At 39.7% G+C, this 24,057-nt stretch overlaps 1 protein-coding gene across 2 annotated transcripts; it reads left to right on the top strand.

Moving 5' to 3' along the window:
* The first annotated feature begins 826 nt into the window (after positions 1-826).
* On the top strand, positions 827-22,629 carry LOC132980699 (glutamate receptor ionotropic, kainate 1). 2 transcript variants are annotated; one of them, XM_061046976.1, is made up of 16 exons: positions 828-1,268; positions 9,454-9,621; positions 9,733-9,990; positions 13,650-13,831; positions 14,231-14,284; positions 14,569-14,742; positions 15,273-15,416; positions 18,397-18,504; positions 18,942-18,983; positions 19,346-19,459; positions 19,558-19,761; positions 19,869-20,092; positions 20,345-20,463; positions 20,676-20,893; positions 21,416-21,641; positions 21,761-22,629. In XM_061046976.1, the coding sequence occupies exons 1-16, from the start codon at positions 1,184-1,186 to the stop codon at positions 22,048-22,050; spliced, it is 2,610 nt and encodes an 869-aa protein (XP_060902959.1). In that variant the 5' UTR covers positions 828-1,183; the 3' UTR covers positions 22,051-22,629. The 2 variants fall into 2 exon arrangements, with proteins under 2 accessions (XP_060902960.1, XP_060902959.1); XM_061046977.1 differs by lacking the exon at positions 18,942-18,983 and having other exon boundaries at positions 827-1,268.
* Positions 22,630-24,057: the final 1,428 nt, after the last annotated feature.

Raw genomic sequence — 24,057 nt, 5'->3', positions numbered from 1 at the left:
AAAGAACTCATCAAACCCTGATGATATTTCAGACTGGAGCAAAATCACCAGTTGCATCTGATTTGTTTCACTGAGCAGCTAAAATAACTTTTCTCTGGCTCAAGGAAAAGAGCAAGGTGGGTTAATGTTGTGCAGACACATTTGATTTTACTACGAGACTGTGTGAGAAAAACAGTTTGAGGTAGTTAATCTTCAAGGGAGCGTCACAGACCAGTTTGAAGATTAGATTTGCATTTCCATCAGGACTGGAGCAAAGATTTAATCATTCCTCGGTGTACCAAAGCAAAGACGTTGTCGAGGTCGAATGTTGCCAGATTTGAAGTTAATCTTCAGGACGTATCCATGTTTGCGGATTAGAGGCTTGGCTGTGCCCTCAATTGAGCGCCTGCACGGGAGGGACTCTCAGCTGAGTCCAGTCAGACAAAGAAAGTGAGAGTGGCACCGGAAATACAGCAAACGCGACTGAATAATAAAAGCTTTCAAATACTTGGTAAAGCAGGTTTCAACAGACAGAAAACAATCGTCCAAACATTTAAATACAGTATTTTAAATGTAATATTTATTACACTAGTCTCGTGTAAGGAATATAGAATAATATATAGTGGAATATTGGAATTAGCTGTATTTATTAAACATCTGAATAATTTGAGATCAGACTACATACATATATACATGCATGTAGTAAATATATGAACGCTAGTCCCCAAGAAACATGTTCATTTTCTCTATATTTGCTCCAAAGGATGCTGTTTCATCTTTTATTTTGAAAGTTGCAACGAGAACTGCTACTTTGTATTCATTGGAGCTTGACAGCAGGGGCACTGTGTGCGATCCTCCTCCTCCTCAGTCTCATCCTACAATTCAAGAGTGCACCAGAATAAGAAAAAAAAAAAAACATAAGAGGGATGTCTGCACAGTGAATTTGAGAAGCAAAACCTTACTGGCACAAAAAAAGGATTTTAGAATGGGAAAACTGGAGTTTTGTTGATCACTCACAGCTGCAAGTGGAGTCTGTGTTCTTGTTATTGGTTTTTTTTTTCTCATCACAATGTGTGAGGGATGGATGTGGGTCGGAACCCAGTTTATTTTCGTTACGGATACGAGGACCGGCAAGTTAACAGCATGAATTACCGAGGGCAGAACAACTGATATCAATGTTAAATTTGACTCTGGAGGGAGGACCATGGCGAAAAGGAAGGGACTGTTATTTTCACTGCTGTACTTTATAGCAGAGTTTCGGCTTACTTCACAGCAGGTCCTAAGAATTGGTAAGTGGCAAGATTTTTGAAATGCTGTACTTATTTACTATATTGCACAATTTCACCTTTTTTTTTAAACCTTCAATAATATGATTAAAAACCCAAATCATTTGGGATTTAAAACCGACTATCTGTCTTTGGATATAAAATGTAAAAAAAAAAGAAGAAGAGAACAGTGACTGTGGCATGATCACAAGGTATTACTGGTAATCTCTCACAGTATCTCTGGAGCATGAACTGTTGCATGTAAACATTATATTTAATTAAAGTCAGTCAGGATAATATATGCAGAGATTAAACATACGGATGTCATGCAAGAATATATCTCGTGTGCTCAGATATTGTCTGTAAGTTAATTGAAGCAGGATAACATTTAACTCCTGGCAATAACAATTTGAATTTAGAATAAGTCGCCGTGTGTTCAGTGTGTTTATTCAATCGCAAGCTTATACTGAGTGTCACTGAATTAGAAATGATGTCCTGTGGAAACTTTCCCTGTTGTCGTGATGTCCCTACAGTTTCCTTTTAAGGCTCATGACTGGATTCTTTCTTCATCAGGGAGGAACTGAGGACAGAGTGCTGGGCCGTCCACATGAAACAGCTCTATTGGTTTTCATCAAAATCATGTTAATCCACTTTGGTTGGCTGATGCCCGAGTCTCCATCTCTGTTCCTCCATGTTGGCGGTGCAGGGTAGAGACAGATGAGTGATTCGGTTAGAACACTGCTGCATCTCATTGCATGTGTACTTGGAATGAAATATGTCTTTGTGTGAAGGGGCTAAAGAAAAGAAAAAGTGGGGGCAGTGAAACTTTTTTAAATGTGAATTCTGTTCCGCCTAATTCACTCAAAAGTAGTTAAGTCTCGGTGCATATTTATGTTGACACTTTAATAAAATCTGTGAATGAGGATCTGAGTCTAAAGTTGTCTGTTAAGCCTCCGAGAGTTGACGAGCACTGTGCTTTCAACTTTAATCTGCACTTGTAATTAGACAAACAAAGCGCCAACTATCCCCCTTTGATTTCTGATGTAACTTTTGTAACAATGAGATGCTGCTCGGTAGAAAATTAAAGCTGTCTGCTTCTCTCCCACTTGTTATCCAATATTCCTCTCATGGTAAGAAGATTGCATCACAAAAATGCCTTTTTCAATTTAGGCCTCGGGACTCTGCTCCGTTCAATCCTCAGGGCAACTCTGTTTTTCATCTAAAACTTCATCTACTTCTAAAGAATTCAACAATCAGGCTAGTGGCATTGCCTAACTTTATAGACTAATAGGCCAGCGCCGCCTCCCCAGTCCTGACAGTCCCGATCCGTGCTCTATGTTGTTAATCTCTCTAAATCATCTATCACTCTCCAAGGCCACCTAATCTTTGTCATTCTCTTCATGACCCGCACACATCCTAATCTCTCCCATATGGTGTGTGGCTTGGTTAAATTAACATTTCTCTGTCTTGGCAAGTGTTGGCATCAGATTGTGGCCGGCTTCCCCTCTTTTCACTGGGTTGGTAATAATGGTAAATCTTCTCCCCAAAGCCCTTAAACAACTAATACTAATCTTCTTTATGCAGAAAGTCTCTTCCTCAAATATGGTACTTACGCAGCATCCAAATCTCATCACTTGGGAAGCACACAGCAGCAGCTTGTGGCCTGGCCTCCACTCTGTTTGGCTGTTTGTTCAATTCCTGTTTCCTCTTGCTTGCATGCTTTATTCATTTATGCTGTCTGATTTGTTTATTTATGACTCGACCCACATTAGGTGTAAGGCGTAATTTAGTGTCATAGCTACGATCAGCTAAAGTCATATCATCAGTGGTAATCATCACATCATCATCATCATCATCACGTTTTATGAATTAGGCAGATTTGATGGTTTTAAGTCTAAATGTTTTGGTGGTGGGTCACAAGCAGCTATGCTAAAAACAGAGAAACCTCAGTGCTCCACATCAAACGAAGATAGTAGACTGGTTAGGACCCCCTCATTCATTCACAGTCTGGCATCGGCCCAGGTTGGAGTGGAGCCCCCACCTTGTCGAGGTGGGGGGTGGGGGGGTCTCACTGGAAGCAGGCCCAGGATGGGGAGAGGGGAGAAAGCAAAACACTACGTCATTGTGTTCCTCTGCCTCAAAAGACTTCCCTTCATGTGATAATGGCACAGAGTCCCATAATCACAGATTACAATCAGGATCCCAATATCTGTCTCTTAATGTTAACCTGACTTAAACGTTTCTGGATTTGAAAAGGACCGACCAGCTGCCTAAACCGAAACACTTTCTGTTTGATCTCAGCACTGAAGGGAGGAACAGAAGTTTATTTAAAGCATAGCCTGAAGGTTTATCAGCGTACGCCTGCAGCATGAGCACAATCTTTTGTTTTTGGTGACCTCCTAGCATGCATCGCCCCACAGCATTGTCTGGCCTATAAACGATCGGATGGAAGCTCAGTGATCCTAGAAAATTATATTTGCAAGTAATAAATGGAAGCCAAAGCATTAATAGCAATTCTTTATAAAATTACATTTTTTTATAAAGCCAAAGCAAATAGAAAAACTGTGTAAAAGACGGAGACATGAGACACATGCCTTTCCTTGCAAAAGATGCTATACTTTAATATTCAGGATTTCCTGATTTATTAGTAATAGACTTTCTTTTTGAAAATAAAACATAGATGATTGCATTATGAAACAGTACACGAGGCAGTACTGCTAATTAAAGGGTCTCACAAGACGAACCAGTCAAGTGATTTCTTTAACTTTTATCGTTTTTTAACTGTGCCTCGAGAGTCAAAACTTGTAATTAATTAAGTTTAGACTATCACAGACTTCTCTAACTTTTTCTCTATTTGTTCATGTGCTTGCTAATAGCCTATTGATGAATGCATTGACCGAAGTGCCATCTGTAATCAGACAGCGTGACAGTCGCTCATTTTATCTGCATTGGCATCGAAAACAAATCCAAATGACAGTGTTGGTTTGTCCTTTGAAATGTAAAAGAGCAGAGTATAAAGATGTACTGAGCCAAACTCCCACGAGCCCTTTGTGAGTTAGACACACAACACGAGGAGACAGGGCAGCCGAACAGCTTGATTCTGGTCAGGACTGTTTACACCAGAAGGTGTCGTGTCACAAATGCCAGATAGTATCCATTTCCTTTGTGAAGGATTCTAATCTCATGGAGGTTGTGATATGTTCAGATTTTAATGAACTCATGGACTTTTTTAATTAAAGCTTTTTATTTGTATCAATAAAATATATAAATAAGCAAATTAAACATTATTATCTTAGCACTCTTCATGGCTAATGGATGACATGAAATTAAAGTAGAGGAACACCAAAGATGTGACCATTCATTGGTCTATCAGAGACTACGGACAAGTTAACATGCTATATCTAAAATCTTCTTTACCGCCCTCTGGTAATATATTAATGCTCCAACAAGGATAAAAAGTCCACTGTTCCAGGACTATGATAAGTCTATACAATTATTTCTTTTGGACTGATTTAACTGAATAAATGGCCTTTTAGTGTGCACTCTGCACATTCTTTCAAATGATATATGATGACCAAAGACTTCCCAGTGCTACAGCTAGCAAGCTAGTCTAACCTAAAAATCAAATAGCTTTAATTTAATTGGTTAACAATGACAAAGATGAGCTACGCTCCTCCCCAGAGAACTCCCACTTAGACTCTTCCTACATCATTTTTTTTTTTTACAATTTATGTTCTGATGGAGCGGCTTTTGCATTTCCAGCTGAGTACTTTTAAAATCTAGTTTACTTGTTTTGGTTTCTCAATAGTTTCCTGTGCCAGCTTTAACTATCAAGGTCAAAAGATGCATTGTACTAACCACAGCTTGTTGAAAGGAGCTGAGGAATCATTGAAAGGTGCTCTAGACATCAACATGACTCATTCTCATGGACTTGAGTTCTCGAAGCCCGGAGTAGAAAATGATTCTTTTTGTTTTGTGATATGTGAGCCGTGTCTTGTAAGGACTTTAAACTAAAAGGCAAGAACAGATAGAACTATAAATTCCTGCCTGACTTTCAGGCACATGGATGGAAGGTGATATTTAACCAAGTTTCCGAAAAAACAAGATAAAAACTGAGTATGATTGCTGCTTCACTCCAGATGTCTGGACGGGTGATGATGATCATGGGGATGATAATAACAGAGTTTTAGCACTCTGGTGTGCTATAAGCAAGCTAACAGATGGATCTGTGATTTCTGGACACAGTGTATAACTACCTACGGCACAGTAACAATTACTTTTATCTGCTGATATTTGAAATAAAGAGCTCAGCTACTAGTAACATAATCACTATTTTACAGTGGTGCTTGGACCAGAACTCTTAATGTTGACTTTCAGACAAACTGCCTTTACCCTGAATCCCCCCGTGTCGCTGTGTGCATGAAAACCAGAAAACTCATTTCACTTTAAACAGAAGTTTAAGATCTAATCTCAGGTGGAAATGAGAGGAGAGATTAATCTGTTTTCATTCTGTGGGATGTGAATTTCCACCAAGCTTCAAGAGAGGAAATGAATAAGTGAACAGTGCAATGAAATAGTTATATTTGTCTTTTGCTGACAATAAAACGTGTGTAAATAGTTTATATACCTCATTTCAGACATTAAAGCTTCAAACCAACTACATGTGTTGTCACACTCATCCCAGATGTATTGTGAGGCTGCTAATAGGTCGCTTTTTATTTATGACTTGAGCTCAGAGCCCTTTTGTAAGAATGAGGTGACAGTGTTTTCATGCTGGAGGAGACGGTAAATTAAAAAGACGGTGCTGTAGTAGCATATCTATTCATTATTAAAAGCTACTGATACATGTTGCATTTTAATGCACGCTTTACACCATTTAAGGGAGTTGCAGAAAGTGTCTCAGGTGAAGTTGTTTTCCTTTATTTACTTTTTGATTTGCCATGCACTCTGTGAATACACACAGCACATATTCTGGCTGCATTAGATTCTTATTATGCGCATAATCAGAGGTCATCTCCAAAACGTACATGGAAAAAATAAATAAATGCAAAAGCAGCAGCTGTTTTCCCTTTTCACACAAACTGGACCATGTATATCCACAGTGTGTAGAAAACTAAATCACTTATTGGAATTGATGCTGTGGTGCTGATTCTTTTGTTGTATAATTCTAAATGGAGCCTGTGACATTTACTTTTCTTTTCCTGTTCATATCGAAACAACTCAAAGCAAAAAAAGGTGACAGCACAGACTCTGAATACTGACTACACATTGTGAGCAAATGGAGGAGAAGGTTATTGTTTTTTGGCCTGAGACTGAAATTCAAGCGGACAGAATTAAGAACATTAACAGGCCCTAGCAGCTGCTCACTGAGGCTTGGTGACCATAATTAGGATTGGCACTTTCAAGCATGCTTTTAGTGACCAGGGAGTCCAGACAAGGCTCTCTCAGTTTGGGGTTTGAGGCTAAGCTACAGCAAAGAAAAAGGTCATTCACAATCAAGGTCTCAAGGGGAGCTTTTTAAAGGCCCTTTCTCCTCTCAAATCAATCACAATTTCACAGGCAATTCTTCAAAGAGTGCTACAGAGAGCTGTGACCTATTGCCATCTGTAGCCTCCGTGCTGAAGTCAGGTCGTTTGCAAACTACGGCAGAATAGAAATGGCATACTTGTGTTTGTGTTTCGGGGGGTTAATGTAACTATTGATCAGCAATTCTGAAGTACCTTCCATTAGCCTTTGTTTGTTTAAAGACTAAATGATGTGTATGTGGATAACTTGAAAACAGAGTATTATGAACGTGTTTAAGGACAAACAAACTGAATTACCCTCATTGTTAAGAAGCAGACCTGTTCCTGCCTGAATGTCAATGAAGTGAGAACAAACATTGAAGCCTGAATATATTCAGAAACCCTATCACTGAAGGCCCACATGTATTGATGATCTACATTTGAAAGGTTTAGCTGGAATCGGCGTGCAAGGGCATTTTCAGCAGGGAAAAGGACACGGTCTCCCTCAAATCTGTCCACACTGTATGAAGGTGGTGACAGTCCAGTGACAGGCCATCGTCTTTCTGGACGTAATCCTAATGTTTTTAAAGCTGCTCTTTATGTAACTGAAACATTATATTTATTACACTCGTGTGTGGCTGCAGTAATAGAAATATCCACTTTGTCAGACATGGCATGCCATATTTCGGGAGTGATGAGGGCTTGGATTAGGAGTCGGTGGGTTTTCAGAATGATCTTCTCAACTCTGAAACAATGGCGGCCTGTGGCACACGCACACACACAGCGGGTCGAAGTAATCGCGTTAAACAGAAATGTTGTTGTGACAGTTGTGGTCTAAGCTCATTGTGAAAGCAGTGGTCAGTGTGTGTTGCCTTGTCCTCCGGGGGGAGCTGTTAAGCTGCAGTGTCAGACAGACTGTAACTTCTGAGTGGTCTTTAAAGGATGCTGAAAAGGCAGCAGAGAGCAAGATCTATTGCAAATCTTCAAATGTAGAATCATAAACGTTTCATTATTATATGACTCAAGTGACTGTAAAGATGTTATCATCAATTCCCTGCTTCTCTTTAAAAAGTAGAAACACAGAGCATTGCATGTTATAGCTTCTCATGAACTCATCAGGACAAACTATGAAACTATAAATCATTGGCATATAAGGCAATACTTAACCTGCTTCCCTCATACCTGTGCACTTTTAATCATTTGAAAAACATTGGAAGCTACAATCTTCACTCTGCAGAACTTAGACTTGTTATTTGTCCCTTAGTCGTCTTGAAATGGGGAAAATTAGTTTCAGGCACGCTGCTCCTGCTGCAGGAGGATTTGGGTCTGGGGGAGCTGGTCTCTAAATCTTTTCTAAACTAGGCTGAAGGTGTTGGAGGAAGGTGCATCAGGTTGTAGATACTTTGTCTGATGACCTGCTGCTGTGACCCAGGATTTGTTTGACTTGTGTTTTGTAATAATCTTGAGTTTATGTCTGTAACTGTTAAAAAATGCTGCAGTTTGTTTTTGTTCCCGAAGAGATGAGGCTGTCCTGATTAAATCAAAATATACCTTTTTGTAAAGTGAATATCTTTGGATTTTCTTGAAATTGTAGATTTTGGCTCTGGAAAATATGATGTTCAAATAATTTTACAACATCACTTAATGCTTTTGAAAGTCTTATCCACTGCAGCACTGAATGTAAGACACACAGGAGTATCACATCTCCAAAACGCTCTTTTAGAATACACCTGACTTTTTGTTTTGCATTTCAGTTTATCACTGGAGAGACAGACGTGACTGACGATTATGGTTTAGAAAATGAAAAATGTGAAGCCTTACAACAATCACATTGTGTTTCAGTATGAATCCTGTGCTGCACTTTTAAGTGTCAGAGTCTCCTTTTCTTCTCGTGAAATGTGATGAAGCACCTTCTCCATAAACAGTGACACCTCAGAGGTTAGCTTTGCTCTTTGCTGGAGGTTTTTATGTCTTAGAAAGGAGCTCAGGGTTTTACTAACTGGTTTAAAAAAGTGCTAGACAAGCACTTCTTAGTAGTGTTCTACAAAGGTGTTCTGGTGAAGGAAACCTCCACATCTTCAGCCTCATAAACATGCAGGTTCCTACCTAGTCAGTCAAAAGTAAAAATGTGAGAGAGACTTGTAGATGTAGGCATTTCAGAGCAGGAGTGTTTTGGCAGCCTGAGCAGGAACACATCATCTTCAACCTCTTTAAAGTAAATGACATCATGAACTTGACTATGTGATGCTATCAATCACAAGCAGTATCATCGAAGCTGACTTTTGTCTTGAGCAGTAAATTTAGAGGACTGCAAACATGACTGTATGAGGTGAACAGGTGCATCTACTAAAACTTAGTGACATACTGTAGAAGGAGAGGGCTGACTAATAAGGGTAATGGATGATGTTAAAGGGATACATATCAACTGTCTGTAGTGAACTGGAAGCGTAGCATGACTTCCAAACCAGATCATCAAACTCACTCCTGTAATATTTGTCATCCAGGTACTTTACTAGCATTATGTGGTAGAAGCAAATATAAAACAGGGCACATTCTTCAACCATCAGATCAGTCTTGGTGATCTTCAAACTTTTAAAACAACTCCTATGATGGAGGTGAAGAAAAGTCACAGGATGGAACACTTTTCTGCTACTCCCTCCAGCTGCTTTTTTTTTCTCACTCCCATGTTTCTTTTCTTCCTGCAGGGGGCATCTTTGAAACGCTTGAGAATGAGCCCATTAGTGTCGAAGAACTGGCCTTTAAATTTGCTGTGACCAACATAAACAGGAACCGGACCTTAATGCCAAACACCACATTAACCTACGACATCCAGAGAATAAACCTATTTGACAGTTTTGAGGCCTCCAGAAGAGGTAAGAGCAATGACATGATGAAGAGCTTTGTGAGTTGAAGATTTGATGAAAATGGATTTTAAGATGTTTTTCTGTCTCTCTCTCTCTCTCTCCACTATCTGATTCATTCAGCCTGCGACCAGTTGGCTTTGGGTGTGGGAGCTGTATTCGGCCCCTCTCACAGCTCTTCTGTCAGTGCGGTCCAGTCTATTTGTAATGCCCTGGAAGTCCCTCACATCCAGACCCGCTGGAAACACCCCTCAGTGGACAACAAAGACAGCTTCTACATCAACCTCTATCCTGAATACACGTCCATCAGCCGAGCTGTGCTGGACATCGTGCAGTACTACAAATGGAAGACGGTCACTGTCGTCTATGAGGATGCAACTGGTGAGTGGAGATGAGAGCTGATGACAGGAGCCATCTGGTCCTAGATCCAGAGGGAGAGTCAGTAATGAAAGCAGCAGCAATGCATAAAGAGACGTCAGCAGCGTATGTCAGCAGCAGTGATTAAAACACACACTGTCACATTATATGCGATATTTAAACTGGCTGACATATGAGTGTGGGACATGTGTGGTTGAGGAATACAGTACAGATGTCTGTGTGATACATTAAAACCACATGGAGATGTGGATCTTGAATGCAAAGCTTAAAGTGCGGTTAAAGTGTAAGTTTGTGTAGAAGGTTTGAAGTTAAGATGTGTTGTGAACGCTGTAGTTGCAGCATTTGAATTATTTGGCCTCAGTGGTATTAAGTATTGCCTTGAAATTTAATCGTTTTAACCTAAAAAAAAACGTTAAGCTCATTTATTTGTAAATGCGTCCAGAAAGCTCAAAGAAGGAGTAATGAAGAAAGAGTTGGTCCACATGTTGTGTGGAACGAGGGCATCACTTTGTCCCTTGTAGGGTTAAGCATTTACAGTCATCTCAATATTTGAGTACTCTCATTGTATTGCTCTCTTCTTGCTGCCGTCTGCCATGATGAGGGCTTGTAAACCAACTCAAAATCCTCCACTAGCTTGAGGAAGCCCTCTGCTTCTACAAAACCTTATGGGAGCATATCTCCAATCAATTTGTTATTAGCAGGATACTCTTCTCTGCTCTGGTCTCATTACAATGATGTGTGCTTACAGGGCTAATAAACGACGTGATACAAGACTGCCTGTTGTCGATCTATGCTGGTTTCTCCTTGTGCTGGAAGTGCATGTGATTGAGCGTCAAACTAGTATTTCTATGATGTGCAAGTTTAACACCACATATCTCGCTTCGCAGGTTATCGCCATCTTTTGTGTTAAAGTTCTTCTAGACATTACTTTTCCTGGTTACGGTTGAAATGGTGCATGTAACGCTAACTGAGTCAAATTACTGTAGCACAACAACGTGTGGACAGGTGTGCAAATAGTAAAACAGTACTCGAGTACTCGTACCCATCCCTAATTCTTTGTAGTTACAATGTTGGGGTTTCAAAATATAGAATTGATCCTCCGATCAAAATGTGACACTGTGTCCTTAAAGCTCTGATATTGATAGTTTGCAGGTGGTTTCTATTGTAACGCTCACTGAATAGTGCTGGAACACAAAGTTCACCGGCAACAAGAATTAAAGACATTAAACATCATCACAGTGAACTTTTCATACTGCAGCCCAGTGTCAGAGAACACCTCACTGACACTCTTCAAATAAAAGCAAACCTCAGCTTGAGGTGATATGGTTAGATCAGCTTGCTAATCAATACCTGCTGCAGCCTCTCACAACTTCTCCACCAACACAAACAAAGCACACAAACTATCATCCAAGATGCAGCAAGTTGACATTTCCTGGCAGTCAATTATAAAATTTAAGAAATATACTGTAGGTTCATACATGTGTTGATAACCGTGAAGGGGAATTACCTGAGAAAAAGCTTCTTCTTCTTTGACACTGTGTCCCCAACATTAAGTCCTCTCAGCACGATGCCTGCAGTCAAAGCAGCACCTGGTTTAATGTTCAGGCGGTCATAGTGTTAACTCAGTCTAATCTCCTTGTTCACTGATATTTTATTGGCAGGATGTAGCAGACATTACTCAGCTTGCTGTTCATTAGTCCTGTACAAGATGTTTTATAATTGTACTGCTGAGAAAAAAAACTGAATTGTTCCAGCTGTGGCTCTCTGCATCTAGTTGCTGTCCCTGTTTTTTTCTGACCCATAAAAAACATCAACCACTAGCTAAGTTAGATAGCTAGCTGTCTTATTATTGCTAACCAACCACTGTCATAATTATTCTTTTATTTATTCTTTATTTCGAACGATCAAAAATAGATGAAAATGAATAAACAAATGGAAAAAAAATAAAACTCTGTATAAAATAAAAAATAAATAAAAAGCCAATTTCAATATAATACACATTTGACTCATTCGATTCATGATGTGTAGCTAGGAGTACTCCAAACAACTTTGTACAATTATCTCAAAGCAAAAGTATTTGCATACATATTACATGAGTTATTCGCTTCAAAACACCAAAAATCACCTGCAAACCACGAACGAGGTAAATTTGCCTCAAGGACAGGTAGCCTACTCCGTTTAATCAGTAGTCTGAGCGGGAACTACACTTCAACCAAATTTGAACGTTTTATTTTGAAAGACATAAAGGAAGTTGAAATATACTGCAATGTCCGCAAATTTAGTTTGTCGACAAATTTTTTGTGTTGTAGTTCCTTGCAATGGCCACTGGAGGGCAGTTTTGAGTAAAAATAGGATTGAAATAGATAGCAAAACATGATTAAACTAAAGTTAGGAGCATAACGGATATGGAACAGGTTGCGAAATCATCCAATGTTGTATTCAGGTTCATCATTTAAAATAAATTGTGATTTAATGTTCCTTCTTTGTGGATGTTAAATGTTGGCAAGCTAGCTTCTCAAAGTTATGTCTTTGAGCGAGTATGTCAAAGAAAATGTGTTTGTCACCCAAACTAACCAAAAAATAATTCTGAAATGGTGTTTGCTGCCCCCTGGCGGTCACAGTGGGGAACTGCTTACACGACTTAGTCAAGTTAGCGTCAGACAGTAGTGTAGGGTCCAAAGTATGATATCACTTCCGGTGATCTCTTTCAAAATACAATAACTTTGCTGAAAGTATGGAAAAGGTAAATAAATTATTTTTCACTGATAATTTTCACTGGCGGCCACTGAAGTGAACTGCAAAATGTAATATGTCGAATTGGCGTCAGCATACAAAACAAGCTAACTTGTTAGTAAAAACATGTTAACCATGTCCATTTACTGCCCCCTAATGGTCACAGTTGGACTTCAAATGTAGTTAAAGTAGCTTGGACGTTGACTCAAAAAATATGCTAACACTTCGGTTCAACCCTTTTCAAGCCTTGTTTTGTACCTTTTGCACTATTTAGAATTTAATGTAAATATTATTTATCTTATTTTACCTTATTTTATTTGATCTTATTTTGGTTGTATTGCACCGTGGGACGGAGACAAACGCAATCTCGATTCCACTGTATGTCTGGCATATTTTGAAATTGACAATAAAGTTGACTTTGACTTTGACTTTGACAAAGTAGCCTACAGTTACCAAACATGAGCGAATGATAGTGTTGAATTGCTGTGTGGATATGTGGATTCTACCTCTCACAGTATCCTTTAGAGTTAGTTTCTAGAAAAGTTGTTCTTAAGGTAATTGAGACCCATTGAAGGTTTTTTATCAGAGAAGATTGTTCTCTATATTATAGTTTGACAACATTGAAATCTTGTCACATAGGGAGGGTGTTGAGTAAATGTAAAGTATGAGAGCTGTAATATCTAAAGTAGGCTATTTGTTTGTGGTCTCACTGTGTTTTATTTCTTCAGAAAAGCAATCTCAAAAGCTGTCAGACAATAAGAAAATTAAAACCATGACAGCAAAACACTCAAGTAGGCCTACATTAAAAAAACTGAGTGTTTCATAAATAGGCATATTACTTAAATTCCCAATCTTTATATACTCCATTTCTACTGTTTGAATTTGTGATTGTTGAGTCTCATGATTGTTGTCTTGTCTTTTAATTTAAGGACTTATCCGTTTGCAAGAACTGATCAAAGCTCCATCCAGATACAGCATCAAAATCAAGATCCGTCAGCTGCCAGTAGGAAGTAAAGATGCCCGTCCTCTGTTGAAAGAGATGAAGAAGGGGAAGGAGTTCTATGTCATCTTTGACTGCTCTTATCAAACATCAGCTGATGTTCTCAAGCAGGTAAATAACTTCTACCTGCATGAAGCTGGGTCATTTGTGCTTGGAGTTTAGCTGTTAGAAATGTAGGCTATTTAGAGCTTTGATGGACTCTGTGTTATTTTCACATTACTCAACCATGAGCACAGCACTAAACAACATTTACAAAAACTGCCTTTTAACCACGAGCAGAACCAGACTGTTGAACAGCCACCTGCTGAACTGTGTTGGGCCTCAAACGTGGGATAGAGGGAGACGCAGAAGGAAAGAAGCGATGTGTCATTTGCAAGAGTTCATGGGTAAAATATGGTCGGGTGGCTTGAAGGACGGAAAATATTGTTTGTGCTGTCTGGAGCAAATGGTGCGAGTGTTGATGGTGAAGAGAAATGTGTGAACCACTCTTCCGTTTCTCATCCTGTTTAGATCCTGTCCATGGGGATGATGACTGAATATTACCACTTCTTTTTCACCACACTGGTAAGAGAAAGTAATTTATAGAAGATATGTAAGCTAGGAACATGCAACATACTGTTCAATTGTCTTAATGAAGATTATATGTAATGATTTTATCCGATGCAGGCTTAGTGTGTTCACCAAGAGACTCTATTAGGAAAAGATTATGCAGATTAACTCAAACATCTGTGGCTTGTTTTATAATAAGATATCTGGATGATTTCTGTGCCCTTGGCATAATTCCATGGTATTATACTGCCTATTGCCTCAGCAATTCAGGACTGATGAGGATGTGTGTTCTTGTACAGGACCTGTTTGCCCTCGACCTGGAGCCGTACCGCTACAGCGGGGTCAACATGACGGGCTTCAGACTGCTCAACATAGACAGCCCTCAGGTGGCCTCGGTGGTGGAGAGGTGGGCCATGGAGCGACTGCAGGCTCCCTCCAAACCTGAGACTGGAATGATGGAGGGAATGATGACAGTGAGTTAACGTTTACCTGCTTTCACACACTGTCAGAAGTTACCAAGCGTGTGCAAGGCTGTGTTCCTCAGTGGGGAACCCTCCAATCCATTCAATACTAAGCCGAACAAAATCAGTACAGAGCAAGTCGGCTGAGAAGGGTTGGCTCTAGCTGAAGACAATTAGTTTGCAAGGAACTGATTGTTCCAAACTTTATTCTGTATTGATTATCTGCCTGGTTACTTCAGATATCTTATTTGATAATCCTATACATTTAATTTTTTTTAGATTAATTTAAAAAGACAAAGAGTAAACCTTATTTCTCAAGCATCTCCCACTCAGAGGGAATAAGGCATATAACATGAATGTGACATGTTATTCACATATTGCCTCTTGCCTCTTTTTGGAAGTTTCATGAATATTTATTGAACTAGATCTGTAGTTTTTGAGTATGCTTTGAGAAAACATACAGAACTGTGTACGTAAAGAGTCTAGATGTGTGAAGGTCATGATGCGATTACAGCTGATGGACGGCTTTGTTTCTTTTTCAGACGGAGGCGTCTCTGATGTACGACGCCGTCTACATGGTGGCTGCTGCCTCACAACGCGCCTCACAGATCACCGTCAGCTCCCTACAGTGTCACCGACACAAACCCTGGCGCTTTGGATCACGCTTCATGACCATGCTCAAAGACGTGAGTGTTGTTTATCAATGTGTGAGATCCATCCATCCATCCATCCATCCATCCGTTTTTTCAGCCTTTATCTCGTTTCCTCGGCTGCAGGAGCAGAAACAATAGAGTAAGGAGATCAGCTGTGATGAATGAGGAGCACGTGCATTGAATTTGAAATAATTTCACCCAGGAGATAGGGACTGACGTCATGTGCTGCAGGTTGGAGCTGTCTTAGATTAGTGAGTTGTCAGAAGGCTACTGGAAAAAAAAAAAAAAAGAAGCTGTCCGCTGAGAGCCGCAGCTTTCCATGAGCAGGTTAAGAGCAGAGTGTATCAGATAATAAAGAACTCCTTTTAAAAAACGTTTCTGCTCCGAATTTCAATCCAGATCCTCGTCGTCTAAGTTTAAAGATGGCACAGTAAGCATCCTGTAGTGTAGATCTTTGGTAATTGAAAAAGAAAAAGCTATTAAAGTGCGGATGAACTATTGATCTGACAGCAGACAGAACAGGAACACAGTGAGACTGAAGCACATTTAAAAGCAGACTCTGCTATTTAGAAAAACATGCTGTCTGTCTGGCAGAAATAATCCAAGTTTAACAGAGAAGCAGACGCTCAGCTCTGATGAGATATATTCATGTGGATCCTGTCGGCTCTCTTGTTTCATCGCAGTCTTTAAAGTAGACGTTTCTTATTATGAGTCCAGACAGAATATACAGCGTGAGAAGATCAATGTTTCATCTGGAAAGCTGCAGCAGATGTTTTCTATGCTTAGACCTGTCGTCAACAGTTTTTACACACTGAGGTGTCAAATACAAGCTTCATCATTCACTGGTGAATATCAGTGTGTTCTTCCATCTTCTATCGCCTACTCAACACGATGTCCAATATCAATTAAAGCATCCGTTCATTATTCACAACACACTGAAATGATTCCACTCTCAATCTTTTGACCCGTTTACAACAAAGCAGTGTGTACTTTGCACTGCTAGTCTTCACTTTCTCCATGTTTTCAGACGGCTTTTTCGATTGCCAGAAAAGGCTCAAAACACAGTCAGAGACAAAACTATTGTCTATGCTTAAACTAGGCTTAAACGCAGACTTTTTGTGATTCCTGAACGTCTCGTCGGAGGTGTTCATTTTGATCTTGTTGTCCAGCAGAGGAGGAATTTGCCTGCTGCTCTTCAGAGATTTTTGTGAGAGCAGAGCGGTGTGTTGGTTTTGTTGAATCTCTGTAAGGTGAAGAATAGACAGTAAAGAAAGCAGGGAGAGCCTGGCTGATAAAAAATCAATTCAAAATGAAAAATAACTTTGGTATGATTGACAACTGAAGCAAGATACAAAATGTAAGTCAATATGGTTAGATCGTCTAAGAGTGAGTTATAGATGCTGAAGTGTAGCTCAGCCTGCGTCCTCCTGTCAGCGAGGAGGGAAGGCGAAATGGCGCTCACTTTCCTCTAGCAGTCAATACTGAATCACACAAATAACGCCTAAAGTTACATTTTCAGGGAAAGTTTAGTTTGAAAGTGGCAGCTTATCAGAATAACTGTTTGGTTTGTGTTCTTACCTGTGTTCCTAAATGTTCTAACACTCTTACAGAGCATGTTTGTTTGGAGGGTTTATAGACGCCGGTGGAAAAGGAAATGACTTTTTCTCAGCGTGGTGCTGATGGCTTGTCCAGCATGTTCACAGCTATTAGGTGATAGTGATGTGTTTAAATCTCACTCTTATCCTTTGTATCATCTGTGTTCTCCAATCTGAGAAAATCCATGTCATCACTGCATGAACAGTAATGACACCAGCGTATGGTTGTGACAGAAACACTTCTGAATGTCGAAGAAGAGACTTAATGACATCAATCTGGACTTTAGGGATCAAGTAGGTCAAGATGTTTGCTGTGTGAAGCTGTATAATCAAAGAGCAACTTGACTGAACGTCCCTCGTGACCTTCTATAGATTGTATTAAACTCCTGTCACAGGCTGAACACACACGGACACAACGTTTTAATCTCTAATGTTTGTGTGTCACAATGTCCCAGTGAGTAATATAACTCGCTCTTTGTTTAGAGAGCCTGTATGAGATTGACTTCCTGTTTAACGTGCTCTCTTGGTTTGTGTCACTTAAAACGGACCGCAAAGTCATTTAAAAGACAAGTACAGCCATGGCTTTATTTCCCAAATGCAACAAACACAACAACAGTTTATTACAGTCACACTTACTCGCAGTAATCCACAGGCCTTGTTGTGATCACATTCACTCAGCTACACTTTCTTCCATTGCAAAACAACCGACTGATGGTTTGTTTTGTGTGGTCTTATTAAATGGCAGGTGACACATATATAAATAGTAATGCAGTCGTGGTTTAAGTCTTAGATTAATCCTCTCCCAAGGAAGGTTTAATATAAAAGACATCTGTCCCTTTAACTATATTTTCAATGCAAGTTCATTACTGGACAAAATATTAGAAATCATGAAATGCCATGGGCAGGTCATTGGCAAATCCACATTTGGCATATTGATTTGTAGTTACGTCGTCAGCACATAAAAAGTGAGACTGCTCAGCTTCCTCTGTCAGCCTACAATTGAGATGCAGCTCATTTCTCCGAGCCCTCTGTAATAGAGATTTAACCTGAATGTTATTCAGCTGAGCTCACTTCATTATCAACTGCATTCAAATATCCCTGAGCTCTGCTGCCCACCCGCTGCTGTCTAGTCACACAGAGGCCATGCCTGCCTGCTCCATTTACATCACCGTCGACCATGTTGCATACCAAGAGACACTCCATATTTCCACAGAGGATCCAGCCAATGCAAAAATGTCCATTAAGATGCATTAGCCTTTGTCAGTGTTCTTTGCGTAATGTAGCACTCATCAATTATTCATTCATAAAGAACTGTTCTCATTTTTCCAGACTTCTGCTCCACTCTGCATCATGTGCATGACAACAAAAACTGAGGGGGTTCATTGTGTTTTTTGTCTTCTGCCCTCGCTCTGCTGCAGGCACAATGGAACGGCTTGACGGGACAAATAATAATAAACAAGACAGACGGCCTGCGGAAAGAATTTGATTTAGATGTCATCAGCCTCAAGGAAGACGGCTTGGAGAAGGTGATCTTTCTGACCTGTGCTTATACTGTCAGTCCAGCCTGCTGTAAACATCCACACAGACCTGAAGAGAGTAGACGAGCAGGGTGCTGCTACTCACTGCAAACTTTGTTTTATAATGTTGCAGTTAAACACATTTTCTGCCGCAACATGATTTAGTATTTATAATTCTGGTGAGCTCTTAATGTTCTGACATATAGTTGTTGTAAATAATTTCATCTGTCATTTTAAAGCTCAAACGTTTGTAGATGTTCCTTTCATCACACTGAGAACAAGGCTGCTCTCAGGTTTGGCTGATCACAGCCAGGCCTGTTAGCTGACAAATCTCTGCACTACAAAGAAATTCAGCAGAAGTTCAATCATATGTTTTCATTTTTTCATGTTTGTTTTTAGTTCAGGGCTCTGTGATTAAAATGGTTTCTCTCTATTATTTCTGCAAGACCATCGCAGGCAACAACCGCCTGAATAAAGTGTGGAAAAAGGTCTGTACTTTAGCTGCCCTGGCAGACTAAAGAACATTTTGACCCCGTTCATTTGATTCCCCTCTGTGGTGTCTCCCTGTTGTCTAAAAAAAAAGTTCAGCTTTGGATACTGATGGAAAGACATGTTGAACATTTCTCTACGCGACATAGCCTCTCAAGTTTAAACATTGTGTTTTGTGTTCTTTTCCTTTCTCCCCTCCCACACACTCTCATCTCTGTTAGTTCTTACTTGTGATTTTTCTGCTTCCTACAATGTTTTCTGTTTCCCTTCTTTGCATTCGTAAGCGTGTGAAGGTGACTCATGAAACTACGGCTCTATGACCTCTCGCAGTGTGGTTATGTTGATATTTTGTTTTCTACAGATTGGCGTGTGGAATTCCCAAACAGGCCTTAATTTGACTGAAACCAACAAGGACTCATCCACTAATGTGACTGACTCAATGGCCAACAGGACCCTTATTGTCACTACTATTCTGGTAATAATGTTAAAAAAAAATAAAAAAAAACCATTTAAAGTATTTAATCAGAAATGTCATATCAAACTAACAAAGTCTATAAATGTGCCTTGTTTCAGGAAAATCCTTATGTCATGTATAAGAAGTCTGACAAGCCTCTGTATGGAAATGATCGCTTTGAGGGCTACTGTCTGGACCTGCTCAAAGAGCTGTCTAACATTTTGGGCTTCTCCTACGAGGTAAAGCTGGTGTCTGATGGCAAATATGGAGCTCAGAATGACAAAGGGGAGTGGAATGGCATGGTGCGAGAACTCATTGACCATGTGAGTACTGATCAAATATAAAACTGAGAGAATATCTAAATTGTGAACAGCTTCATCTGTCTTTGAATCTGGCTTTTACTTGATGGTTTTTTTATGTTCTGTTCCAGGTGGCTGACCTCGCCGTGGCCCCTCTCACGATCACATATGTGAGGGAAAAGGTGATTGATTTCTCCAAGCCCTTCATGACTCTGGGGATCAGCATCCTCTACCACAAACCCAACGGCACAAATCCGGGAGTCTTCTCCTTCCTCAATCCACTGTCTCCTGATATCTGGATGTATGTGCTGCTTGCATGCCTGGGGGTCAGCTGTGTGCTGTTTGTTATTGCCAGGTAAACTACAAATTAGCACTGTTTCATTTCAGAGAATGTGCATGTGTTGCCATACAAAACCTGATGAAATAGGACCCTTAGAAGAAAGAGGGCGGTTACTACAAAGTAAACCTGTTTCCAGGTGTAGATTGGGCGTAGTTTTTTACAGACTTGTCTTTTTTAACTTAGCTAAAAAAAATCCTTACAGTGCACAATCAACCTATACATTTTTGGCGTACAATGTGTCTGAATGTTTGTATTCTTTACCATCAGGTTCACTCCCTATGAGTGGTACAACCCTCACCCCTGCAACCCGGACTCAGATGTGGTTGAAAACAACTTCACTTTAATAAACAGTGTCTGGTTTGGAGTTGGAGCCCTTATGCAGCAAGGTATTCTTAAAGCAGTGATATCTGTATTCTGTATTTATGCTGTTTTCACACCTGGCAGAGGTTGTCCCTTGGTAGATCCTCTTCAGTTGCCACCCTCGTTCAAAAAAAGAAACTGTTGTGTCAAGGCAAAAATAAAAAAAAAAGGTAATTGTGAATTCTATCTCTTATGTGTTTGAAAATGTTTTGATGTTTCCTGTGTTGTTGTCTTAAAGGATCTGAACTGATGCCTAAGGCCCTGTCTACAAGGATAGTCGGTGGAATATGGTGGTTCTTTACTCTGATCATAATCTCCTCATACACTGCCAACTTGGCTGCCTTTCTGACTGTGGAGAGGATGGACTCACCAATCGACTCTGCCGATGACTTGGCCAAGCAAACCAAAATAGAGTACGGTGCTGTAAGAGACGGCTCCACCATGACTTTTTTTAAGGTAACCTTCTTTCCACTTGTTGTACTGGATGCAAGAATGAGTCCTACTTTTATATTTTCACGAGGCGGATATGTGTTGCCTTTATCAGTCGTCAGTCCTTCTAGGTTCATGCTGTGTTAAGGGTAATGCCTTTGGAGAAAATGATGAAGAAGAATGGGGTTTAACGTTTTATATCTTAGCAACGTCCTCATACATGCAGCTGGACACAACCTGTGTGCGTTTTTTAAAAGAATTATCAGAATGTATTGTTTGTCCTGAAGCACAGCAGCCGGTCTGAATGTGCAAAGAAGATTTAATAAACTTCTCCGCCATCTCCTGACATGCATCAGGATGATTGTTTCAGTCAGCAGTGTCCAAATACTGTTTCATTTGAAATATTGGAAAGAGTCAACTGTAGGACCTGAGTTTGCCAATGTATCAACTTTATCTTCTCCGTGAAATCCTGTGTATTATTTTTGCTTTTACGAACATCAACATTCATTGTTTTTTAACTGCCATGAATTTTCGATTGTCTTTTAACAGAAATCTAAGATTTCAACTTATGAAAAAATGTGGGCGTTCATGAGCAGCAGGAAAAACACAGCGCTGGTGAAAAACAACCGCGAGGGGATTCAGAGGGTTCTAACCACGGACTATGCTCTTCTGATGGAGTCAACCAGCATCGAGTACATCAGCCAGCGTAACTGCAACCTCACACAGATTGGAGGCTTGATAGATTCAAAGGGCTATGGTGTAGGAACCCCGATTGGTAAGAGAGACAAACTACACGTTAAGAATGATATCAAATGCTTTCTTCGCGAGTTTCTTCCAAACAACAAAGTTATGTCATGGGTAATATCAGTGATGATGATTTTGATCCTCCTGCAGGCTCCCCCTACAGAGACAAAATCACCATCGCCATCTTGCAGCTCCAGGAGGAGGGGAAGCTGCACATGATGAAGGAGAAATGGTGGAGAGGCAATGGCTGCCCAGAGGAGGACAGCAAAGAGGCCAGTGCTCTGGGTGTGGAGAACATAGGAGGAATCTTCATTGTGCTGGCAGCTGGGCTGGTCCTCTCAGTTTTCGTGGCAATTGGAGAGTTTATTTACAAATCCAGAAAAAACTTGGACATTGAGGAGGTTAGTGTTGGTCAGTGTGAATGGCATAACAAGTATTAGCCCGCTGGGGAACTCAGAAGAAGACTCATGAACCTACTACACATTGCTTTGTCACAGTTGTCTTCAGAGGACGATTTTAATCACTGGGCCAACAAACGTTTCTGAATGTGTTGAACTGCATTGTTACAATCAAAAAAGAAATACTTTTGCAGAGTTTAGAATTTTCGGTAGTTTTGATGTAGAGCAAATGATGATTTAAGTCTTACACGGACGCAAACCTTTTAACCCCTTTTTACAATGACAGATGGCTGTTGACTTCTGACATCACGACACTTGACCATCTTGGCCTTTTTTTTTGTTTTGTTTTGTTTTTGCAAAAAGCTGTTTCATTGTAACTTTGTTTAGTGTGAAGAAAAATGTCATTGTCATGCCATTATATTGTGGGTATGTGGTGGTAAGTGGTTACTTTTTGAGACTTGTCTTCAACAACTGCAGTATTTGAAAGGTTTCTGTTATAAAAATGTTTGTTGTTTTCATATTTACACAGAAACTTTCAGAGAACAACTTCTTACCACTTTTGTATGTACTCATGTATTTTGAAAATCTTGGTTTATTCAATACAATTGTTTCCAATTCGTTTATGAATGAGTCCTCCCTCAAGATTTGATCGAAGTCTTTTGACACTCAGGCCATCAGTTGCTATCTATAATTTTTTTCTTGGCTTTTTGTATGATATGAAGTTCACAATCATGCATGCATTATTTTTGTCATGTTGAAATCTTATCAGGATGACTACAGTTATTTGAGAACATTACATCCTTTAACCTTTTGTTCCTCGTCCCTTTGTTTTTATTTGCTCCCGTACTTTTACGCACAGCCTTTTACTATAATGAAAGCAGACAGTGTCCCTCGGCCTATTAATTCACCCGAGACACTTTTGAATTACATAAAGAAGATCTGAGATTTCGCAAATCGACTTTTCTTTCAAATTGTTTGTCCCATTTTTCAAACTTGATTGATGTGATACTTTTTAGTTCTTTTCAATCGTGATTTTTTTGGGAAGCTATGTTTTCAGAGAAGAAGGGTTATGCTTAAAGTAACCTCAGGTTGCTTTTGATGTCCTGCAGTCTAGAAAACATACTTCTTCCACATAGGACTCTTGTATGTTTACAAACCACACTCTTAATCACCAAGGTCTTATTTTTAGTAAACACAGAAGGTATTTGCATTGTTAAGTTCTTCAGACTAACCCTTTTACTCTGCATTTATAAATCACTTTGAACACCTTCATTCATCTTTGGTGTCAAGAAAGGCATCCATTTAATGACATTTAAAGCTTTGGAGCTGTTGAAATAGTGACATTGCTTTCAGATTCAGTGTCAAAGTGAGATGTCATCTAAGTCATCACATTTGTTTTTGACCAAGGCCACAACCTGAGCGTTAGCCTTTTGATTTCCTGGATCACTCTTCTCTTGCCTGCTTTCAACTCTGATGGAACTCGGATTCACCTAATTTAGGCTTGTAAATAACATCCGACCCTGAACCTGATCCTGAACCTGAACCTGAACCTGATCCTCATTGGGTAGTGGATTGAAACACATATTAAACACGTTTGGTTCAAAGTGTGCAGGCCCCGTCATACAGATTAGAAAGTCCTATACAAGTAATGAGATTCTTCTTTCTCTAAATCTGACAGGTTCTACTAAGCTTTGCATGTTTTGTCTCTGCATTATAGGATTTGAATCACAAACAGGATGAAGTGCCAGAACTCCAGGTTAGGTATATTCCTTTGACTACTGAGAGAAGGATTCATGAGCATATTCATGTACAATATACATATATACATATATATTTTTAAAGAAATGTATTTGTCCAAAGACACATCATCACTACCTACAGCAATTAATAAATGGAGAAGGTGATCGGAAATAGGATTGATTAGGTCACATAAACAGCATTGCTTCAAAAGTATGCCCTGCCTTTTAAAAAGCTCATCTTTATATAGTTATTAATCATGTTTGGTCTGTTGCTGTCTAGAGATGTCCAAGTTATTGAAATAGTATGGCA

This window comes from Labrus mixtus, chromosome 9, assembly GCF_963584025.1.
Source record: "Labrus mixtus chromosome 9, fLabMix1.1, whole genome shotgun sequence".
In the NCBI taxonomy this organism is placed as follows: Eukaryota; Metazoa; Chordata; class Actinopteri; order Labriformes; family Labridae; genus Labrus; species Labrus mixtus.
This window is presented reverse-complemented; position numbering and strand designations above follow the sequence as displayed.

Bases quoted from the DNA above. Each gene is read 5' to 3' on its own strand.
- LOC132980699 (XM_061046976.1), top strand. From the start codon at position 1,184: ATGGCGAAAAGGAAGGGACTGTTATTTTCACTGCTGTACTTTATAGCA. The intron at 15,417-18,396 runs GTGAGTGTTGTT...GCTCTGCTGCAG, and splicing joins TCATGACCATGCTCAAAGAC to GCACAATGGAACGGCTTGAC. The intron at 21,642-21,760 runs GTAAGAGAGACA...ATCCTCCTGCAG, and splicing joins TGGTGTAGGAACCCCGATTG to GCTCCCCCTACAGAGACAAA.